This window comes from Lissotriton vulgaris, chromosome 5 (genome assembly GCF_964263255.1).
Source record: "Lissotriton vulgaris chromosome 5, aLisVul1.2, whole genome shotgun sequence".
Taxonomy (NCBI): Eukaryota; Metazoa; Chordata; class Amphibia; order Caudata; family Salamandridae; genus Lissotriton; species Lissotriton vulgaris.
Genome location: NC_141693.1, coordinates 24,036,852 through 24,057,724, shown reverse-complemented (window position 1 = coordinate 24,057,724; position 20,873 = coordinate 24,036,852). Strand labels below are relative to the sequence as shown.

Below are 20,873 nucleotides of genomic sequence, written 5' to 3'. Positions count from 1 at the left end.
CCTGGGGCTTTATTCCCTGCGCTTTGATGTATTGCGTCCTCTACCTCAGCTAATGATATTGTCACATTGGTAACTGGGGGGTAGATATCAATACTTGTTGTATGGGCTGTGTATATTTTTGAAAAGTGTTCCTCCCATGCCTGACAAGGTATATTACTGTTTAGGGGAGTAATATTCAGTCCCATGGCCCGCATTGATTTGACCTCTTTCCAAAACCCAGAAACATCCTTGAGAGCAGCTGCACAGGCAAGGGAATCCCACTGTTCCTTTAATACCTCCTCTGCACGCAATATGGTTACTTTCTTATAGTGTCCTCTCAATGATCTGACTAATGTCATGTCTCTGGGTTCGCAATCTAAGGCATCGCGAAGAGCCCTATTGGCCCGAGAACAAATACCGTCAAACAATCTAGGGTTCTTGCACTGACTCGTGACAGGTTTAGAGATCTCATGTTTGATTCCAGCACATAAATCCGAAAAAGCCTGGACTATCTCTATTCCTGAACATGTATCAGACAGACACGTTTCTACGAATGATGGGTAGGATTTTATAGTACGGGCAAGTAAGGCTTTGTTGTCTATGCCCTTCCAGATCACTTTAAGTTTGTCTGTAGATGCCTCCAGGTTTTTCGCCCCTATTTCCTCTCATTTTTTAAATTTATAAAAAAATCTATTAGTAGTTAAAATTGGATTATGGTCACTATGGCTTGTGCCTAATACATCAGCCTTGACTAGGAAATTCCAGAGGGAGTAGGAAATAAAAACATAATCTATGGTAGTTGAGCAACCACGACCTCTGTAGGTAGGCAATACACATGTATCTAATTCGCATCCTGCTTTATTCATTACATTGACCAGGTCGCGAGTGGATAAGTACCTAGACAGTTCCTCCCCTCTTCTGCACGGGATTATCTGGGCAGATATAGCAGTAGATTTTTTGTTGAAATGGGCATTAAAATCTCCCCCCAGACAAATTCCATCTAATTTGCCATACCTTTCCTCATCTACCAGGATATCGATACATTGAAATAGATTATTAAAATTCTTATTAGGCAGTGATGTGAAATCATTGTTACAACGTAATTCCCTGCGTATAAATCAGAGCCTGGAAATTCCCATCATTTGTCTCTATGGGTTTTATATTGCTGTCCGCAGTGATCTTTATCCATATAGATAATCCCCCGCTTGGTCGGCCAAATTCAGGTCTAGATACAGTATTGTTATAGCAGGCAAACCCGTCCAGCAATAGGTCACTAGTGCACCAAGTTTCTTGGAACATTAGGATATCAAATTGACTAACCAGATTAATCCACTCCATTATATTCAGTTTAGTTTTTAGGCCTGTGATATTCCAGCTAATTATGTTTGAGATTTGGTCTACGGGTCGTGGGTCAAGAGTTATAGGACAAGTTGCCACTAATTTTACCAGGCAGGTTTCATTGGGGGTATCCATCAACCTGGATTCAGCAGTAGCCGGATAATTAGACAGTAGTTCCACTTGATTTTCTATAATGTTCATGGGTCTGTTTGATGGTCAATGCTGCCTCTCCAGGTCAGATAAAACCGTGAACCTATTATATGTGGAGTATAGTGGGGTGGTTGGGTTATATCCTCTCTGTTGAGGTCTGCAGAAAAAGCCCAGTGGTACAAGGGTGATATTTGTGGGGCCATTAAACTGATCAGACAGAACTTTTAGTGACCATTTCACCAGTGAAGGGTACCTCAGATTCACGACTATGCAGTCTCCCATGATGTTTTTAGTGGAGGATCCTACCCATCCCACCCTACGCGCCATCAGGATATCATTGGCAATCTCCCGCCCCACCCCCTTGTATTTGCGCAACCAATCAATACATTTATTTTTAAGCAGGTCCCAAGACTCATTTTGATCGTCTCTAAGGGGGGGTACGGCAGTAAAAATTATTGCATAAGGGCATGCCTCTGGGGGTAAATTAAGGACATCCATCGCATGTTTTTTGGCATGTTAGACAGTAGTCGGCCTATTGCTTGAATCTAAAGTGGGTTTTGCCTGGACCGGCGCAGGAGCTACAGCCGGGGATACTATCGGAGTGAATGGACACTAGGGGGCCTATTTAATTCAGGCGCATTTTGCAATGGCAGCATACTGGCCCCAGTGCTAGACACAGTATTGACTGGTAAGCTATTAGTTTTCCCATTGCATTTTTCACAAAAATTATTAGTATTAAGCAATGCACGAGTAACACTCCCCCCTGTGATTCCTTTGTTAATTGTCTCCAAGTCCTTTAAGAACCTATCACCCCTAGCTTGATAATGATAGTACTACCTTTTCTCTTGGCATCCTCCTTCTTCACTAGGCTCTCCAATCTATCAAGACGTTTAAAAATACCATTACATTTTTGTCCATTAGACTTTTTAAACGATTAAAAGTAGAATCCGCTATGGTTTCGATTAAATTCCCATTAGACCTTCCTTGTGTGCCTTTTCCCAGTATGGTCTCAGTTTGTGTACGGGCAGAAGGCTGAACAGCTACTGCCTCAGTCAAATCTACGGTGCTGTTGTTTGATTGCACGGTAGGGCTAACGGGCACCCCGCTAGGTCCAGTTGTTCCTCGTTTCCACAAACTCATGGGAGTTGGTTGCGATTTATTGCGGGGGGCTGTTTCCTCTTACTAATAGGTAGTTTCGCAGGGCCTCTCTTCCTTTTCTCCCCCGCATTCTTTGTCGTTGTAGCCGCAAATGTAAAACTGTCCGCAACTTGAGGTCCCTGCTGAGAGTCAAGAATCTCTGTTACATTGCTATTAATCATGAGATCCTCAGGTATGTTACCGCGATGAGCTGGTTTATTTATTGTTATAGCTAGTGATAATGGAAGCTGAGCCACAAAGCCACCCTCCTCTAATCCATAAGGAGGGACTTGATATGATGTTATTTGGCCCAGGGAAAGTCTTCTCTCTGCGTTTTCAATCTCCAGATTAACGATGTTCACCGCATTTTCCAACAAGTTTCAAATGAGGGTGTAATATTAGTGCTACACTTGGGGATCGGGGTAATGATGGGAGCTATACGTTTTCCATTGTTATCAATAAATGGTCACTCACCGTAGTCCACAACTTAGAGAGGGAGCCCGGCCCGGCCTCGTCTGGCCCCGGACGGCCACAGACGGCCCGCCCATTGCCCGGGCTTCGCCCGGCGCTCCCGCGCGCACCCCCGACGCGGGAAATGACCCTGGGATTTAAGCGCCTCCTGGCGCGATGACGCTCTATGCGGCTTCCGGCCGCGGGTTCCGCTGGGATTTGTGATCCAGGCTCATCCCCCCTCGGCGGCCGTAATGAGGGTGGAAAGCTTACAGCGGCGGGGGGTGAGCAGGCAAGCAAGGCAGCGCTGGGGTAGCGCAACCGGGACAGAATGCAGGGTGCTGGCCAAAGTTCTAATGCCCCTAAACAGTTGAACACTGGTCTGGAAGTTTGTTTTGGAGATATACAGGGCCGTTACCCGACAGGGGTTTCTGTACTAACCGTAGGAGCTTGAAGATGGCGCGTTTCCTGATTGGAAGCCAATAGAGAGATCTTAGAGCAGGGTCTGAGGTCGATCAGGGGGAAGTTTGCAGACTAGGCGTGCAGCAGTGTTCTGAACGACCTGCAGTTTTGATAGCAGTGACTCTTTGTTTGCGACCAATGAGGCTTTTCATGGTCCAGGCGACTGACCACAAGATATCTTCTTGTGTGAAGAGGTAATCACTGAAACGCTTCTCTAAGCATACACAATATTCCAAAACAGGGGCAGCGCGTGGGGCCTGCATGCTCTTCCACTGTAAGGTTATCGTCCATTAAGATGCCTAGATGTGTTCCTATCTTTTAGGTTGATGGGTGGTACCCAATTCAGATGACCACCAGTTGTCCGACCAGTCTGCGTGGGCTTTGACGAACAGCAGCATCTCTGTTTTGTAGGTGTCGAGCTGCGAGCAGTCCTGGCATACACAGGAAGCGGTTTTCCTCATGCAATCTCCGAATTTGGGTTTTGTAATTTCGGGGTTTAGACCCATGGAGATGATCAATGTTGTGTTGTCTGCATATGGAATGACATCCAGGCTGCAAAATCCTTCCACTTGAGTCAGAGGAGTAACATAGAAGAGAGCGCGGGTCTCAACGAGGAACCCTGTGGTACCCATTTGTCTAATGTCATGACACAAGATTTGAATGATCCTAAGTTCATTATCTGCGCACGATTGCTAAGGAGGGTCTGAAGCCACCCTGGCGTTTTTCCACTGACACCAATCCCTGAAAGCCTCTGGACCATGATGGACTGTGGGAGGGTGTTGAAGGCTGCAGATAGGTTGAGTCCCACCAGCATGGCTGGAAAACCATCGTCAAGGGAGAGTCTGACGGCGGCCAGCACCTCCACCAGCGCAGGTTCTGTTCTGTGGAAGGATCTGAAGCTGGATGGAGAGGGGTCTAGGATGGCATGTGTTTCCAAACAGAGGGAGAGTTGTTGATTTACTAAGCTTTCCTAGTTTTTGCTTAAATAGAGAAGAAGGGACATGGGTCTATAAGTCACAGTTTGTAGCCGGTCCGCGTTGTTTTTTGTCAGAATGGATCTAACTTTTGCAGTTTTCCAAGCTTGAGGTAGAGTCGCAGTGTTTAGAGAAAGGTTAAAAAGTGCTGTGATGTCCAGCAGCAAAGTGGTCGCAAGTGTCACCGTAATGTGGGGAGGGGAGAGGTCGAAGGAGGAACCAGATTTGATTTTGTTATTGATTTCCAGAGCTTGTTCCAAAGTAATGCTTTGATGTGCTCCAGAGCAATGGAGAGGCTGGTGATTGGAGGAGTGATGGAGAAAGGATCAGTTGGTGATGGGTGTAGGGGTTATAATTCGCCAAACTGTTCTCTCCAACATGTTCTCCGGTCCTCAAGTGAGGCTAGAACATATCTGGGCTATCAATTACAAAGCAGGGCATTGCTGTATAGCGTTACGTTAACGTTGATTCCAATGTATGGCATTTATCTCCCCGGATTATCAGGAACTATCAGAACCTGATCAGCGTTTTCTATTTAAAACAGAGCTGTGTACTTTCCACTAAGGCCCATGAATTGTGACAGGACTTCCATTGAGGGATACATATCACTATTTCACATCCTGGATCTGTGCGCATTGCGCACTGGTATCGGACTTTGACAGGACTATTTTTGAGGTACACACATCCGTATTACTTATATTAGACCCGGATATATCTTTTATGCGATCTGGTAGCCTTTTGTGATAATTTTTTCCACGCATCTTACCATTTGATTAATACACAAAAACTTTCTGGCTTTCCTGATGAAGGCGCAGTGTGCGCCGAAACGCGCGTGGAAGATCCCTCTCACAGCCACTGTCTCTCTATTATGTTTTTGTCCATGTTGTATTGAGCACTGTATTCATTTGTAAATTATTTGTTTTCCGTTATCCATGTTATTGAACTGCGTTACATTGTACTTTATTAAGTGTTGTCCTCGAATATATTGAGTCTAATGTGTCTAAAATCAATTGTCTGTGTTGATACATGTTTAGAAATGCTTTTAATCAAATTACATTAAACACATGAATTTTTAAAAGATCATCTTTAGTTTACACTGAGTTTATTATATCATGCATTTTATTGATGTGGGTCGTTGATTGTTTTCGATTGCCTAGGGATCTTTTCTCAATTGTCTCTTCAGCATGGTCTGCAAGCGCGTTGCACAGTTCCTGGGAGGCCGGAATGGAGGATGTACAGGCAGTGTGCCTCATGAACTCATTTCGGACTTTAAATCCTTCTTAGGTGAAGTTGCCCGCGCTTTCAATTCTATTAATAATGAGGGACTTCCGAGTTGCTTTAATCTTGTTATGATAACTGTTTAAGACTGATTTATAAGTGGTGTTGCCTGAGAGGGATTTGCAAGTGCCCCAACTTCTCTCCAGTTCTTCCCCTAGTTTTAGTTGTTCTGGGATCCAGGGAGAATGAGGCTCAGTGGAGAAGATACAGCGGCTAAGCTTGAGGGGAGCAACTTCATCCAAGGTTATGGAAAATGGCTCTTGAAAGGTTGTAAGAGTACTATTTATATCAGAGGGCTTAGAGACAAGTTAACTGGGAAGGATGGACGAGAAGGAAGAATTGAGATTTTCTTCCAAAGCCTTGTCTCTTTTAGGGATTTGTTCTTCTTGCTGGCCAATTTCCCTTTGATATGGATATGAAAACTTACATTACAATGGTCACCGTCTGACCAGATTAAGGCAGAGGGGGGTCCACCTGTAGGTCCAACATATTTGTGAAAATAAGATCTAAGGGTATCCAGCAATAGGTGTGGAACCCTTTCTTTTTGTATTGCCCTATTATCTCTGAATTGGGGAATAATAGTTGTGTTTCAGGATCTGTGCCCAGGTCTGTGCAGAGAAGTTGAAATCACGCAGTAGGAAGAATGTATCAAAAGCCAGTACGTTTCTTTTTAGAAGCAAGTACTCTGCTCTGGCAGAAGTGGCACAAGCTCTAAGGGGACCTTGCAGAACTGGCACAAAGACCTTTATACCCACAAGTCTAAGTGAAGTAACCCTCTGCAGGAGTTTACCCTCCTGCTGATTGAGTTAAGGCCACATTTCTTGCCTATGTAAGACTCTTAACTGACTGCCCCCCTGGTGGATACATAGGTTCACTTAGGAACAGTAGATGTGGGGCAACTCCAAAAAGGTGCTGCTGCCCATCCCCCAAAGCAAAGATGCCCTCTGCTCATCGAGAGATGGAAGATACACTTGGCTTCTGATGGTTCCGCTTCACCTGCTCAGCCTGTGGAGTCCACCATATTGACAAGTTGCTCTCACAATTACCTTTTTTCTATTATTTGCCATAAGAACAAATTAGGAATTATGATTTTGGTCACAAATATTATTGCATAGCACTGTGGAATTTAGATATTTATTCATTTTTGATGAAATTATTCAGATTATTGGGATTGCTCCCAAGTTTACCTCTGAGCTTTTATTCAGTTAAAGCCAGTTAATATCTTTCATTAATTTGATATTAACCTTAACTTAAACCTTTTGTTCCTCTCCCTTATTTTGATATTGTAATTGTTAACTCATAGTCCAGGTAACAGTTTCCTCCTATCTTTCTTGTGATGCCTTTATTTTTCTGTTAGTTTATTGATTCCTGCCCGCCGGCTCCACTCTGAACTTCTATATTGACACTCGCCTCTACGCACAGCACGTGTGAAAGAAAAACTTATACTTCAAACAAGGAGGCCTTTGGGCCATCTCTAATTGTGAACAACTTGACAGGGGCTTTTAAGTCTCACAGTGGGAGTGATGTTACTCTTTTTGTGAATACTGATGTTACTTTCACAAGTTTAGTAGATCGTACCGTCAGTGCCTGTGATTGCTCTTATGATGATTGTCTTTATTTTCTTTATATTGAGCGTACTGCAAAACATACGTCTTTCTTGGGTGAGTGGAATAGTTTCCAGATCATGCAGTTCTGATACGCACCGATCCTGCAGCAAGACGGGTTTAGATCTCACACCTAGTGTGCAATGGCGGTAAAATGGGATGCATTTAAAGCACACATTAGAGGAGTCAATGAGTTCTCTCTTGAGATTTTAGACATCCACCCATATGCATTCAGAAGCCACATTCAGGGAAGGACCAATTTCCAAGATGTGCAAGTTGTCAACGAAGGGAGGTCCTCTTACCCCACTTCTCCTTGTGATTGTTACCCCAAAACTCAGCAACAGACAAAAGTATCAGGCAGCTGCTAGATGACCTTGTGAAGACTAAGGCACTCATGAGGACTGAAGACAGTGACCATTCTGGGTAGTGCCTGCACAAGACGGCCCACTATCTTCAGAGCTCAATGTCCTTGGGCAAAGTCAAACTGTATTACAAAGAGTAAAAGAGGAAGCAGAACAGAATATCGGTCAAATCTCTTTATTTCCTCATAAGTACAAGGGATGGTTTTCCAGACAGTCTTCTCGGGCTCTCCCTCGCCATCCATGATGGGCAGTAATGCTGATCTTCCATTCAAGTCAGAGAAACCATCCACATTACCGTAATTTACATAAATTTAGAATGGTTGAACGCATCAAAAATATATGAGCATAGTATATAAATATCAATAATAAATATGTTGCAGTGTAAGTCAAGACAAGAGATGCTCGGTGAGATAAATAGGTGCTAGAACTCCTGTGCATGCATGAGGAGTCTCTCTGCATCTCTGCCCTGCAGAAGCCAGGAGTGTGCACATAATCTGCCTCTTGCTGAAGGAGTGTGAGAGTGTGGATTCCATGCCTCATCCTCTGGAAGAAAGGGGGGGTGGTCTATTGGGAGGGAGTAGAATCAGGCCAAGAGGTCAAGAGAGATTAGTTTGGAAAGGAGCTTCCGGTTGTTAATGACATTGTTATTAAGTGGGAAGTCTGATTTCTTACAAAAACCATGTCTGTAATAAGATAAGTAGAGGTGAGAGGATGTTGGATGCTTGCGGAGTCATTGCTGTCGCTGGAGGTAGCCCTGAGATCAAGTAAGGGCCAGTGCCTTTCCGGATGCCCATTGATGTCGAAGTCTTCAGAAGAGGAAGTGAAGAAGCCAATGGATTCCTTTGTTACCAGCCAGTGCAAAGCTGCTACAGCTCCACCCTCTACAAGGAACATGCGCACTTGGCTCCGGTCCACAATCCACTCCAGCATTAACAGGCGTAAGCGTTCTGGGTGCCCTTTAATTAAGGGCAGTAGCTAGCTTCTCTGACGTCACAGTCATCAGAAGACCTGCAATTGTGCCTGTTTTCATGGGTGTGAGCTCTGTGCTCATGAGGCTGCTCCCGGGTATGGCAGTTCGGGTCATGGTGTCCATCGTGGGTGTAGTATCTGTTCATGTTGGTTGCCCGCCCTGTCATCTCGATCCCAGAGTTGGCAGCTGCTGGAGAGAAGGAGCCCCCAAACAATCCTCCAAACAGCCCAGAAAATGGTCCTGATGCAAGCTGAAAAAGAAGAAAGGAGGGATGGGTAAGTAGCAGCCCCAAACCATCTGAGATCTGTTCACAGAGGGATGACCTTCACTGAAAGAGATTCCTCAAGAATAAAGATGGGTGGCACCTGAAGACTGCAACAGCCCTGCTGTGGGGAGAGCTTCACCCCAAAGGGATGCCATGGTGAACAACAGCCCAGATGTAGCTGTCGCACAATGTTCCTCTCAGTGTTGTGTCTTGCCATCAGACATTACCACCTTACAGAAGCATGTGCCCAAGCCGCGGAGAGATGTCTATGAAGGGAAACCTGATAAGGTAGGAATCTCTCCCTACAGAAGGACATGCTGGAGCTGTGGAGAGATGTTTCTAATAGGGACATGTCTTAGCGTAAGAAATGACCTCCTTACAGAAGGACAACCTGAGCTGTGGAGAGATGTTTCTAATAGGGACATGTCTTAGCGTAAGAAATGACCCCCTCACAGAAGGACAACCTGAGCTGTGGAGAGATGTTTCTAATAGGGACATGTCTTAGCATAAGAAATGACCCCCTCACAGAAGGACAACCTGAGCTGTGGAGAGATGTTTCTAATAGGGACATGTCTTAGCGTAAGAAATGACCCCCTCACAGAAGGACAACCTGAGCTGTGGAGAGATGTTTCTAATAGGGACATGTCTTAGCGTAAGAAATGACCCCCTCACAGAAGGACAACCTGAGCTGTGGAGAGAGGTTTCTACCATGGACATGTCATATAATGAATGACCCCCTCCCTACAGAAGGACATGCTGGAGCTGTGGAGAGAGGTTTGAATAGGGACATGTCTTATAAGAAATAACCCCCTCTACAGAATGGCATCCCGGAGCTGTGGAGAAAGGTTTGTAAAGGGACATGTCTTATCATAAGAAATAACCCCCCTACAGAAGAGCATTCCAGAGCTGTGGAGAGATGTTAATTTAGGGAAACCTGATAATGTAGCAATCCCTCCCTACAAACGAACATCTCGGAGCTGTGGAGAGATGTGTCTTTCTGGAACATATTTTATCATAAGCAATAACCCCCTTACAGAAGAACGTACCTGAGCTGTTAACAAGTAGTATTTATGTTCGGAGACTCCGCACTCATAAAGATACTACTTGTAAATCCCTTTGTGAATACCAAACGATCGTAAACTTACTCAAAAGTGTAAGTTTGCTTTGTGAACCTGGCCCTCATTTTATACATTACAAAGTTTCTTAAGTAACGACCATGAACTGAGTGATAATTCAGGTGCTTTTAAACAGTGACGCAGGTAATTACCCAAAGAGGATCTCCAAATAAATAAATAAGTATCATTATTGTTATTGTAATAGTCTCGTATTCAAGGACCCCCACTCAACCATTCTACCCAAAAATGACTGATCGGAAGTTATGAATCAAAGACTCAATCAGTGACTCCAACTACTTGGGATCAATGTTCATTAATGGTTAACAATCAACTTCTGTTAATTATTGGCATTAGATGATTTACTCAAGGTGGCTCACAGATTGTGATTGTGTCAGTCACTCCCGTGGAGTAACTTCCATTCAGTGGCTTTCACTCAGTGACCTATTGATTTTGGCCAGTTCTTCCTAGAAAACATCTCTTGCTCACTGACCGGCAGCCATGTTGATGCCAAGACTCAGCCATGTTGTTGCAAAGACTCGGCCATATTGCTGGCAAGCCTTAGAGCTGATGATACGGGCATCCATGTTGCTACCAAGACTCAGCGCTGATGATATAGGCAGCCATATTGTTGGAAAGCCGCAGCGCTGATGATACAGGTAGCCATGTTGTTGGAAAGCCTTAGCCATGTTGTTTTGTCAAGACTCAGCCATGTTGCTGCCAAGCCTCAGTGCCAATCAAGCATATATGTTACTGCCAAACCTCAGCGCTGATGATACGGGCAGCCATGTTCTTGCAAAGCCACAGCACTGATAATACAGGCAGCCATATTGTTGCCAAACATCAGCGCTGATGATACAGGCAGCCATGTTGTTTCCAAGCCTCAACGCTGATGATACAGGCAGCCATATTGTTGCAAAGCCTCAGCACTGATCAAGCAGCCAAGTTGTTGTAAAATATCAATGCTGATCGGGCAGCCATGTTGTTGCCAAACATCAGCGCTGATGATATGGGCAGCCATATTTTTGCCAAGCCTCAGCGCTGAAGATACAGCCACCCATGTAGTTTCCAAGCCTCAGCTCGGAAGATACAGGCACCCATGTTGTTTCCAAGCCTCAGCGCTGATGATACAGGTAGCCGTGTTGTTTCCAAGCCTCAACGCTGAAGATACAGGCACCCATGTTGTTGCCAAGCCTCCGCGCTGATGATACAGGCACCCATGTTGTTTCCAAGCCTCAGCGCTGATGATACAGGTAGCAGTGTTGTTTCCAAGCCTCCGCGCTGATGATACAGGCAGCCATGTTGTTTCCAAGCCTCAGCGCTGAAGATACAGCCACCCATGTTGTTTGCAAGCCTCAGCTCTGAAGATACAGGCAGCCATGTTGTTTCCAAGCCTCCGCGCTGATGATACAGACACCCATGTTGTTTCCAAGCCTCAACGCTGATGATACAGGCAGCCATGTTGTTTCCAAGCCTCAACGCTGATGATACAGGCACCCATGTTGTTTCCAAGCCTCAGCGCTGAAGATACAGGCAGCCATGTTGTTTCCAAGCCTCAACGCTGATGATACAGGCACCCATGTTCTTTCCAAGCCTCAACGCTGATGATACAGGCAGCCATGTTGTTTCCAAGCCTCAGCTCTGAAGATACAGGCAGCCATGTTGTTTCCAAGCCTCAACGCTGATGATACAGGCAGCCATGTTGTTTCCAAGCCTCAGCGCTGAAGATACAGGCAGCCATGTTGTTGCCAAGCCTCAGCGCTGAAGATACAGCCACCCATGTTGTTTCCAAGCCTCAGCTCTGAAGATACAGGCAGCCATGTTGTTGCCAAGCCTCAACGCTGATGATACAGGCAGCCATGTTGTTTCCAAGCCTCAGCTCTGAAGATACAGGCAGCCATGTAGTTTCCAAGCCTCAACGCTGATGATACAGGCAGCCATGTTGTTTCCAAGCCTCAGCTCTGAAGATACAGGCAGCCATGTTGTTTCCAAGCCTCAGCGCTGAAGATACAGCCACCCATGTTGTTTCCAAGCCTCAGCTCTGAAGATACAGGCAGCCATGTTGTTGCCAAGCCTCCGCGCTGTTGATACAGGCACCCATGTTGTTTCCAAGCCTCAGCGCTGATGATGCAGGCAGCCATCTTGTCGCAAAGCCACATACACCCATGTTGTAGCCAAACCTCAAAGCCGATCACACAGCCATGTTGTTGCCAAGCCTCTATTCTAGTGATAGATACTACAGTTATTTTATGCTTACCACAAAGCAGGTCGCGAGCAGCAGGGCTGTTCCAAGGATGGCCCCCAGGGCGATAAGAATGATCTCCCAGCTTTCCAGATCTTTGACAGCGACGCTTCCTGCTGCGGTGGTGCCATTAGTTGTCGCTGTGGAGCAAAAAAAGAAAAGAATGGGTGAAGAATCCATAACCCTGGCAGGCTCAGGTTTTCACCATGCTATGCTCCCTATGTCCACTGGAGGTCAGTGTTCCCTAAATAGACGTTACCATCACATCTGCTTGGGAGGTGTTCTGCATCGATGTGTGTGAATTAATGGAAAGAGAAAACGAAGAAACCACATTGGAGGAAACCAAATCATGGAAAACCAATTTTAAGGAAAGATAATTTTGATCAAATACAAATCCATTGAAAATTATAGGAAATAGTTGTAAGGCAACACAATTTTAAGGAAATATAATTAAATTGAAAATACAATAAAAGCGAAAACAGGAGATGTTAAACACTAGTTTATTGTACTTAGAAATTAGAATGTATTTTTCATTGAAAAATATATAACTCTGTCATTTTCTAAAAATGGATAGATAGATAGATAGATAGATAGATAGATAGATAGATAGATAGATAGATAGATAGATAGATAGATAGAAAGATACCATCTATGTGAACCTTGTAGAAAAACCCAACAGAGAATCCTTATTTTCAAGGTTAATTGAATTTCCCCAAAGAAACAAACTATGCAAAAGTACATTTTGAAAAAAAGACATTCTATGACTTGGTTTCTGCCACATGGTAGATGGCAGGGAGCAACCAGGACACATCTGCAGGCTGAGGCATTGAGCACCCTAGTATGGGCTTTGGGGGGGGGGGGTGCAGGGAACACCCAGTACACATCTGCAGGCTGAGGCTTGGGGCACCCTAGTATGGGCATGTGTTGTATGTACTTGAGACAGAGGGTGTGCGATGAGAGTGCATGAATCGAATGAGGAATTAATAAACCACATGCATTACCTCCTGCTTTGGTGGCTGTGTTGCCTCCTGTGGCGGTAGTAGTGGCGCCTCCAGCAGAGGTCGTAGTAGTGGCGCCTCCAGCAGCTGTGGTAGTAGTGGCGCCTCCAGCAGAGGTGGTAGTAGTGGCGCCTCCAGCAGCGGTGGTAGTAGTGGCGCCGCCAGCAGCGGTGGTAGTAGTGACGCCGCCAGCAGCGGTGGAGGAAGTGACGCCTGCAGCAGCGGTGGTAGTAGTGACGCCTGCAGCAGCGGTGGTAGTAGTGGCGCCTCCAGCAGCGGTGGTAGTAGTGACGCCTGCAGCAGCGGTGGTAGTAGTGACGCCTCCAGCAGCGGTGGTAGTAGTGGCGCCTCCAGCAGAGGTGGTAGTAGTGGCGCCGCCAGCAGCGGTGGTAGTAGTGACGCCTGCAGCAGCGGTGGTAGTAGTGGCGCCTCCAGCAGAGGTGGTAGTAGTGGCGCCTCCAGCAGAGGTCGTAGTAGTGGCGCCTCCAGCAGCTGTGGTAGTAGTGGCGTCTCCAGCAGAGGTGGTAGTAGTGGCGCCTCCAGCAGCGGTGGTAGTAGTGGCGCCGCCAGCAGCAGTGGTAGTAGTGGCGCCTCCAGCAGCGGTGGTAGTAGTGGCGCCGCCAGCAGCGGTGGTAGTAGTGACGCCTGCAGCAGCGGTGGTAGTAGTGACGCCTGCAGCAGCGGTGGTAGTAGTGACGCCTCCAGCAGCGGTGGTAGTAGTGACGCCTCCAGCAGCGGTGGTAGTAGTGGCGCCGCCAGCAGCGGTGGTAGTAGTGGCGCCTCCAGCAGCGGTGGTAGTAGTGGCGCCGCCAGCAGCGGTGGTAGTAGTGGCGCCGCCAGCAGCGGTGGTAGTAGTGACGCCTGCAGCAGCGGTGGTAGTAGTGACGCCTGCAGCAGCGGTGGTAGTAGTGGCGCCGCCAGCAGCGGTGGTAGTAGTGACGCCTCCAGCAGCGGTGGTAGTAGTGGCGCCTCCAGCAGCAGTGGTAGTAGTACCTGTTGTGGTACTGGTGGTGGCTCCTGTTGTGGTACTGGTGGTGGCTCCAGTTGTGGTTCCGGTGGTGGCTCCTGTTGTTGTATCTGTAGTGGCTCCTGTTGTGGCAGTTGTGACAGCTGTGGTGGTTGCTGTGGTAGCTGCTGTTGTTGCTGCTGTGGTTGCTGTGGTTGTTGCTGCTGTAGTGGCTGCTGTGGTAGCTGCAGTTGTGGCAGCTGTGGTTGCTGCTGTTGTTGCTGCTGTGGTAGCTGCAGTCGTGGCTGCTGTGGTTGCTGCTGTTGTTGCTACTGTGGTTGCTGCAGTTGTTGATGCTGTTGTTGCTGCTGTTGTTGCTGCAGTAGTTGCCGCTGTTGTGGCTGCAGTAGTAGCTGCTGTTGTTGCTGCTGTTGTTGCCGCTGTGGTGGCTGCAGTAGTTGCTGCTGTTGTGGCAGCTGTGGTAGCTGCGGTTGTTGCTGCTGTGGTTGCTGCTGTTGTTGCTGCTGTGGTGGCTGCAGTTGTTGCTGCTGTTGTTGCTGCAGTTGTGGCAGCTGTGGTGGCAGCTGTGGTTGCCGCTGTTGTGGCCGCTGTTGTGGCAGCAGTGGTTGCTGCCGTTGTCGCTGCAGTAGTTGCTACTGTTGTGGCTGCTGTGGTAGCTGCTGTTGTTGCCGCTGTGGTGGCTGCAGTTGTTGCTGCTGTTGTTGCCACTGTTGTGGCTGCCGTAGTAGCTACTGTGGTTGCTGCTGTTGTTGCCACTGTGGTGGCTGCAGTGGTTGCTGCTGTTGTTGCAGCTGTGGTGGCTGCAGTTGTTGCTGCTGTAGTTGCTGCTGTTGTGGCAGCTGTGGTAGCTGCTGTTGTTGCCACTGTTGTGGCTGCAGTAGTAGCTGCTGTGGTTGCTGCTGTTGTTGCCACTGTGGTGGCTGCAGTTGTTGCTGCTGTTGTTGCCGCTGTGGTGGCTGCAGTTGTTGCTGCTGTTGTTGCTGCTGTTGTGGCAGCTGTGGTAGCTGCTGTTGTTGCCACTGTTGTGGCTGCCGTAGTAGCTGCTGTGGTTGCTGCTGTTGTTGCGGCTGTGGTGGCTGCAGTTGTTGCTGCTGTTGTTGCCGCTGTGGTGGCTGCAGTTGTTGCTGCAGTAGTTGCTGCTGTAGTGGCAGCTGTGGTAGCTGCAGTTGTTGCTGCTGTGGTTGCTGCTGTTGTAGCTGCTGTTGTTGCGGCTGTGGTGGCTGCAGTTGTTGCTGCTGTTGTTGCCGCTGTGGTGGCTGCAGTTGTTGCTGCTGTTGTTGCCACTGTGGTGGCTGCAGTTGTTGCTGCTGTGGTTGCTGCTGTTGTAGCTGCTGTTGTAGCTGCTGTGGTAGCTGCTGCAGTGGCTGTTGATAATTAAACAAAATATAAAAAGCACATTCAGTGGAGATGTAGCCAGCAAAAGTAAAAACACCCAACTGGAGGGAGCACAGTCAGCACAGGGGAGCTCCACCAGCTCAATGGAGCACAGAAAGCAGGAAGGATGTAAGCAGGCCAGAGGAAGGACTGCCAGCAGAGTGAGGGAGCACAGTCAACTAGAGGGAGCACCTTTAACAAAAGGGAGCACAACGAGTACAAGAGAGTATGGACAGCACAAGAGAACATAGGCAGTGGGGGTGGGTCATAGCCAGAGGAGGGAAGCACAGCCAGAGAGATGGGAACACAGCCAGAGGAAGGGGAGCATAGCCAGTGGGAGTGGAACACAGACAGTGGGAGGTGAGCACGGCCACTGCAAGGCAGTACAGTCAGTTGGGATTGGGCATACCTAGTGAGAGGGGAGCTGACTCAGAAGAAGGGGAGCATAGCCAGAGAGAGGGGAGCACAGCCAGAGAGAGGGGAACACAGCCTGTGGGGTTTAAAGCACAGAGAAATGGATGGGAGAACAGCCAGTGGGAAGGGAGCACAGCCAGTGGGAGAGGAGCACAGCCAGTGGGAAGGGAACACAGGCAGAGAGAGGGGAGCACAGCCAGCAGGAGAGGAGGACAGCCAGAGGAGGGGGAGCACAGCCAGCGGGAGGGGAGAACAGCCATTGTGAAGGGAGCACAGCCAGTGGGAAGGGAGCCAGCCAGTGGGAGAGGAGCACAGCCAGAGGGGGGAGCACAGCCAGAGAGAAGGGAGCACAGCCGGTGCAAGAGAGCACAGGTGGCCCAAGACAGCATAGTCAGTTGGGATGGGGCATAGCCAGTCAGATGGGAGCACAGGCAGAGGGAGGGGAGCACAGCCTATGGTGTTTAAAGCACAGAGAAATGGGTGGGAGAACAGCCAGTGGGAAGGGAGCACAGTCTGTGAGATGGGAGCACAGGCAAAGGGAGGGGAGCAGAGCCAGAGGGAGGGGAGCACAGCCAGTGAGAGGGGAGCACAGTCAGAGGGAAGGGAGTACAGCAAGAGAGAGTGGAGCACAGTCAGAGAAAGTTTAGCACAGCCAGAGGGCTAGGAGCACAGCCAGTGGTAGGGGAGCACAGGCAGAGGGATGGGGCATAGATAGTCAGAGGAGAGCACAGTCAGTGGGTGGGGAGCACAACCATTGAGCAGGGAGCACATCTAGTGTTAGAGGAGCACAGACAGAGGGATAGGGCATAGATAGTGAGAGGAGAGCATAGCCAGTGGGAGGGGAGCACAGCCTCCGAGCAGGCATCACAGAATGGGGTTGGAAGCGCAGAGAGAGGGATTGGAGAACAGTCAGTGGGAAGGGAACACAGGCAGAGAGAGGGGAGCACAGCCAGCGGTTGGGGAGAACAGCCAGAGGAGGGGGAGCACAGCCAGCGGTTGGGGAGAACAGCCAGAGGAGGGGGAGCACAGCCAGCGGTTAGGGAGAACAGCCAGTGTGAGGGGAGCACAGCCAGTGGGAAGGGAGCACTGCCAGAAAGGGGAGCACAGCCAGTGGGAGCAGAGCACAGCCAGTGGGCGGGGAGCACAGCCAGAGGGAGGGGAGCACAGCCAGCAAGAGAGGAGGATAGCCAGAGGAGGGGGAGCACAGCTGGAGGGAGGAAAGCACAGCCAGAGGAGGGTAGCACAGCCAATACAAGGCAGCACAGGTGGCCCACGAGAGCATAGTCAATTGGTAGGGGAGTACAGCCAGTGATGTGGGAGCACAGGAAGAGGGAGGGGAGCACAGCCAGAAGGGGTGAGCACAGCCAGTGAGACAAGAGCACAGACAGTGGGAGGGGAGCACAGCCAGATGGGGGAGCACAGCTAGTGAGATGGGAAAACAGCTGGTGGGAAGAGAACACAGCCAGAGGGAGGGGAGTACAGCCAGTGGGAGGGAGCAGTCAGCGAGTAGGAGCACAGTTCTGTAAGAGCAGTAGAACCAGCCAGTGAAGCACAGTCAGCGGAGGGTGGCACGGCCAGCGAGAGAAGAGGAATAACCAGGGTAGAACACGGGTGAGCACATTAGCAGAAAAGAGTACAGCCAGCCCGTGCAATGCACATCTAGATGATGGAGGCCAGAGAGCACCAGAGAGCGACATAAAGCAGGGCGGCAGGCAAAAGAGCATCTGCCCGGGGGGTTAACTAGCAGGGTATAGAGTACATCCATCAGAAGGTGGGGGGCACAGTGAGCTCTCTAGATTCTGTCTGTAGTGCTTAGACTCTTGGAGGGAGAAGGGTGTAGAGCGTCCACCCAGTGAGCAGCCCTTCCCAAATGGTGAGGGTGGCACAGATCCTGGAACACTGAGGGCCCATCCCAGTCATCGGATACCTCCTGGTCACTAAGGATGGACAGTCCATCCCAGTCATTGGATATCTCCTGGTTACTAGGGACAGATGGTCCATCCCAATCATTGGATATCTCCTGGTCACTAAGGATGGACAGTGCATTCCAGTCATTGGATATCTTCAGGTCACTAAGGATGGACAGTCCATCCCAGTCATCGGATACCTCCTGGTCACTAAGGATGGACAGTCCATCCCAGTCATCAGATACCTCCTGGTCACTAAGGATGGACAGTCCATCCCAGTCATTGGATATCTCCTGGTCACTAAGGATGGACAGTGCATTCCAGTCATTGGATATCTTCAGGTCACTAAGGATGGACAGTCCATCCCAGTCATTGGATATCTCCTGGTCACTAAGGATGGACAGTCCATCCCAGTCATCGGATACCTCCTGGTCACTAAGGATGGACAGTGCATTCCAGTCATTGGATATCTTCAGGTCACTAAGGATGGACAGTGCATTCCAGTCATTGGATATCTTCAGGTCACTAAGGATGGACAGTCCATCCCAGTCATTGGATATCTCCTGGTCACTAAGGATGGACAGTGCATCCCAGTCATTGGATATCTCCTGGTCACTAAGGATGGACAGTCCATCCCAGTCATTGGATATCTCCTGGTCACTAAGGATGGACAGTCCATTCCAGTCATTGGATATCTTCAGGTCACTAGGGACGGATGGTCCATCCCAGGCATTGGATATCTCCTGGTCACTAGGGACGGATGGTCCATCCCAGTCATAGGATATCTCCTGGTCACTAGGGACGGATGGTCCAGTCCTGTGTGCAAGGTGGGCACACAGTTGCAGGTCACCAGGCACTGCTGGGCATGGTCAGAATCACCAGAGACGGAGGCAGAGCACAGCTCCGGGTGCTCAGGCACAGGTGAGTAATACCCTGGTCATTAGGAGAGAGGGGGCCTGGCTGGGGCCAGTGCTGGTAGATACTACTAGGGCGAGGGGTCGGGAGATTTAGTCCAGCAGGTACAGGTGGGCGCCGTCCTGCCAGAGGGGATCTGAGCTCTGGGTTGATTCAAGCAGGCTTTGTCTGAAGAGAGAGGTTACATGTAGGGGATCTCAGAGCTCTGGGGCACCAGGAGTGAACCAGGGACAGTACTGGATCGTACGGGCAAGAGTCACAGGGCTGCAGGAAACTAGGCCAGTCCTGGTTACTAACGTAAGAGGCACAGAGCGCAAGGTCACTAGAAATAAAGGGGCAGATTTACAAGCCCCTTGCACCAATTTTGTGTCACTTTTAACATGGGAAAAGAGACGCAAAAGTGGCGCAAGGGGCTTGTATATCTTCCCCAAAGTGCTCAGATCACACGTGGCATCGGCACAGAGAAGTGGACCCTAGGGACCGGGTGCGCCCCTGGTTTTTACTTATATGTTCATCATTGACGAAGGTGGCAGCACGGCTCGTTTTCACACAGATGGACACACCATATCCACTAGTGTGCCAGCATCCCAGAGTCCGGATACCCCCCTGGGGGCAGCGAGCTCCTCGATGGACACGAGGCACACCTGGACCCAATCCTAGCAGGTTAAGAACTGGGCCTGAGGGGCAAGTCCGTCTGTTGTCATCAGTGTGGGCAGATGCCCCAGGGGATGAAGGGGGGTCAGGAAAGAAAGGGTGAAGAGAGATGGGAGGGGCTATAGAGCACAGAGGGCAGGAGAGGCTTTACTTACTGGCAGCGGCCGCTGTCGTAGTATTTTGTCCAGCTGTGGAAATAAAACGCAGACGTTAGAATCCCAAAGTCTTCCCTCTCTGACACTAGTGCATGAAGACCAGATGAACAGTCACACTGGAAGCAACAACACGAAACTAACAAGCACAAAACAAGCCAACAGCGCCCCCTGTGAGGGCGTGGGGCATCCCTTGTCCCTCTGCTTCTTAGCGCTATGCACGAGGCACAAGATGCCCCCCCCCCCCCCCAGAGGCTTCCACTTCCCTTCCAGGCACCCAACCTCTGCCCACATTGTCCCAACTCACGTGGTCTCATGGGCTGCAGGCAAAACTCTACCTCGAGAGGGCAGAGGATGGCACAGCCACAACTTTCAATCATTCCTCCAAAGACAGGGCATGGCCCAGTTCTCTACCCTCCCCGCAGAGGCCATGGCATGGCTCCAGTTCTCAACACTTTCCCTAGAGGGCAGAGCATGGCAGAGCTACAATTCTCAATTCTTCCTCCAAAGGGCAGGGCAGGGCACACTTCCTTACCCTCCCCTCAGAGGCCATAGCATGGCATGGCTCCAGTTCTCAATACTACCTCTAGAGGACAGAGCATGACATCCACAATTCTCTACCGTTCCTCCAGCGGGCAGACCATGGCAAGGCTGCAGTTCTCTAGCCTTACTCCAGAGGGCAGACCATAGTACGGCTGCAGTTCTCTAGCCTTCCTCCAGAGGGCAGACCATGGTACCGCTGCAGTTCTCAAGCCTTCCTCCAGAGGGAAGATCATGGCAAGGCTGCAGTTCTCTAGTCTTCCTCCAGAGGGCAGACCATGACATGGCTGCAGTTCTCTAGCCTTCCTCCAGAGGGCAGACCATGGCACGGCTGCAGCTCTCTAGCCTTCCTCCAGAGGGCCGAAAATGGCAAGGCTGCATTTCTCTAGCTTTCCTCCAGAGGGCAGACCATTGCAAGGCTGCAGTTCTCTACCCTTCCTCCAGAGGGCAGAGCATGGCACGGCTGCAGTTCTCTAGCCTTCCTCCAGAGGGCAGACCATGGCACAGCTGCAGTTCTCTAGCCTTCCTCTAGAGGGCAGACCATGGCAAGGCAGCAGTTCTCTAGCCTTCGTCCAGAGGGCAGACCATGGCACGGCTGCAGTTCTCTAGCCTTCCTCCAGAGGGCAGAC

At 49.3% G+C, this 20,873-nt stretch overlaps 1 protein-coding gene across 1 annotated transcript; it reads right to left on the bottom strand.

The window, feature by feature from the left end:
- Positions 1-8,039: 8,039 nt before the first annotated feature.
- Positions 8,040-20,480, bottom strand: LOC147710030 (uncharacterized). Its single transcript, XM_086919309.1, has 5 exons — positions 20,326-20,480; positions 18,060-18,799; positions 13,325-14,608; positions 12,339-12,463; positions 8,040-8,954 (listed from the first exon to the last, which is right to left on the bottom strand). Exons 1-5 carry the CDS (start codon positions 20,478-20,480, stop codon positions 8,697-8,699), a joined length of 2,562 nt encoding a protein of 853 aa, XP_086775435.1. The 3' UTR covers positions 8,040-8,696.
- Between the last annotated feature and the right edge of the window lie 393 nt (positions 20,481-20,873).

Bases quoted from the DNA above. Each gene is read 5' to 3' on its own strand.
- LOC147710030 (XM_086919309.1), bottom strand. From the start codon at position 20,480: ATGATCTTCCCTCTGGAGGAAGGCTTGAGAACTGCAGCGGTACCATGG. The intron at 14,609-18,059 runs GTAACCAGGAGA...CAACAACTGCAG, and splicing joins GGATGGACCATCTGTCCCTA to CAACCACAGTAGCAACAACA. The intron at 8,955-12,338 runs GTAAGCATAAAA...CTTCTTTTTCAG, and splicing joins TGCTCGCGACCTGCTTTGTG to CTTGCATCAGGACCATTTTC.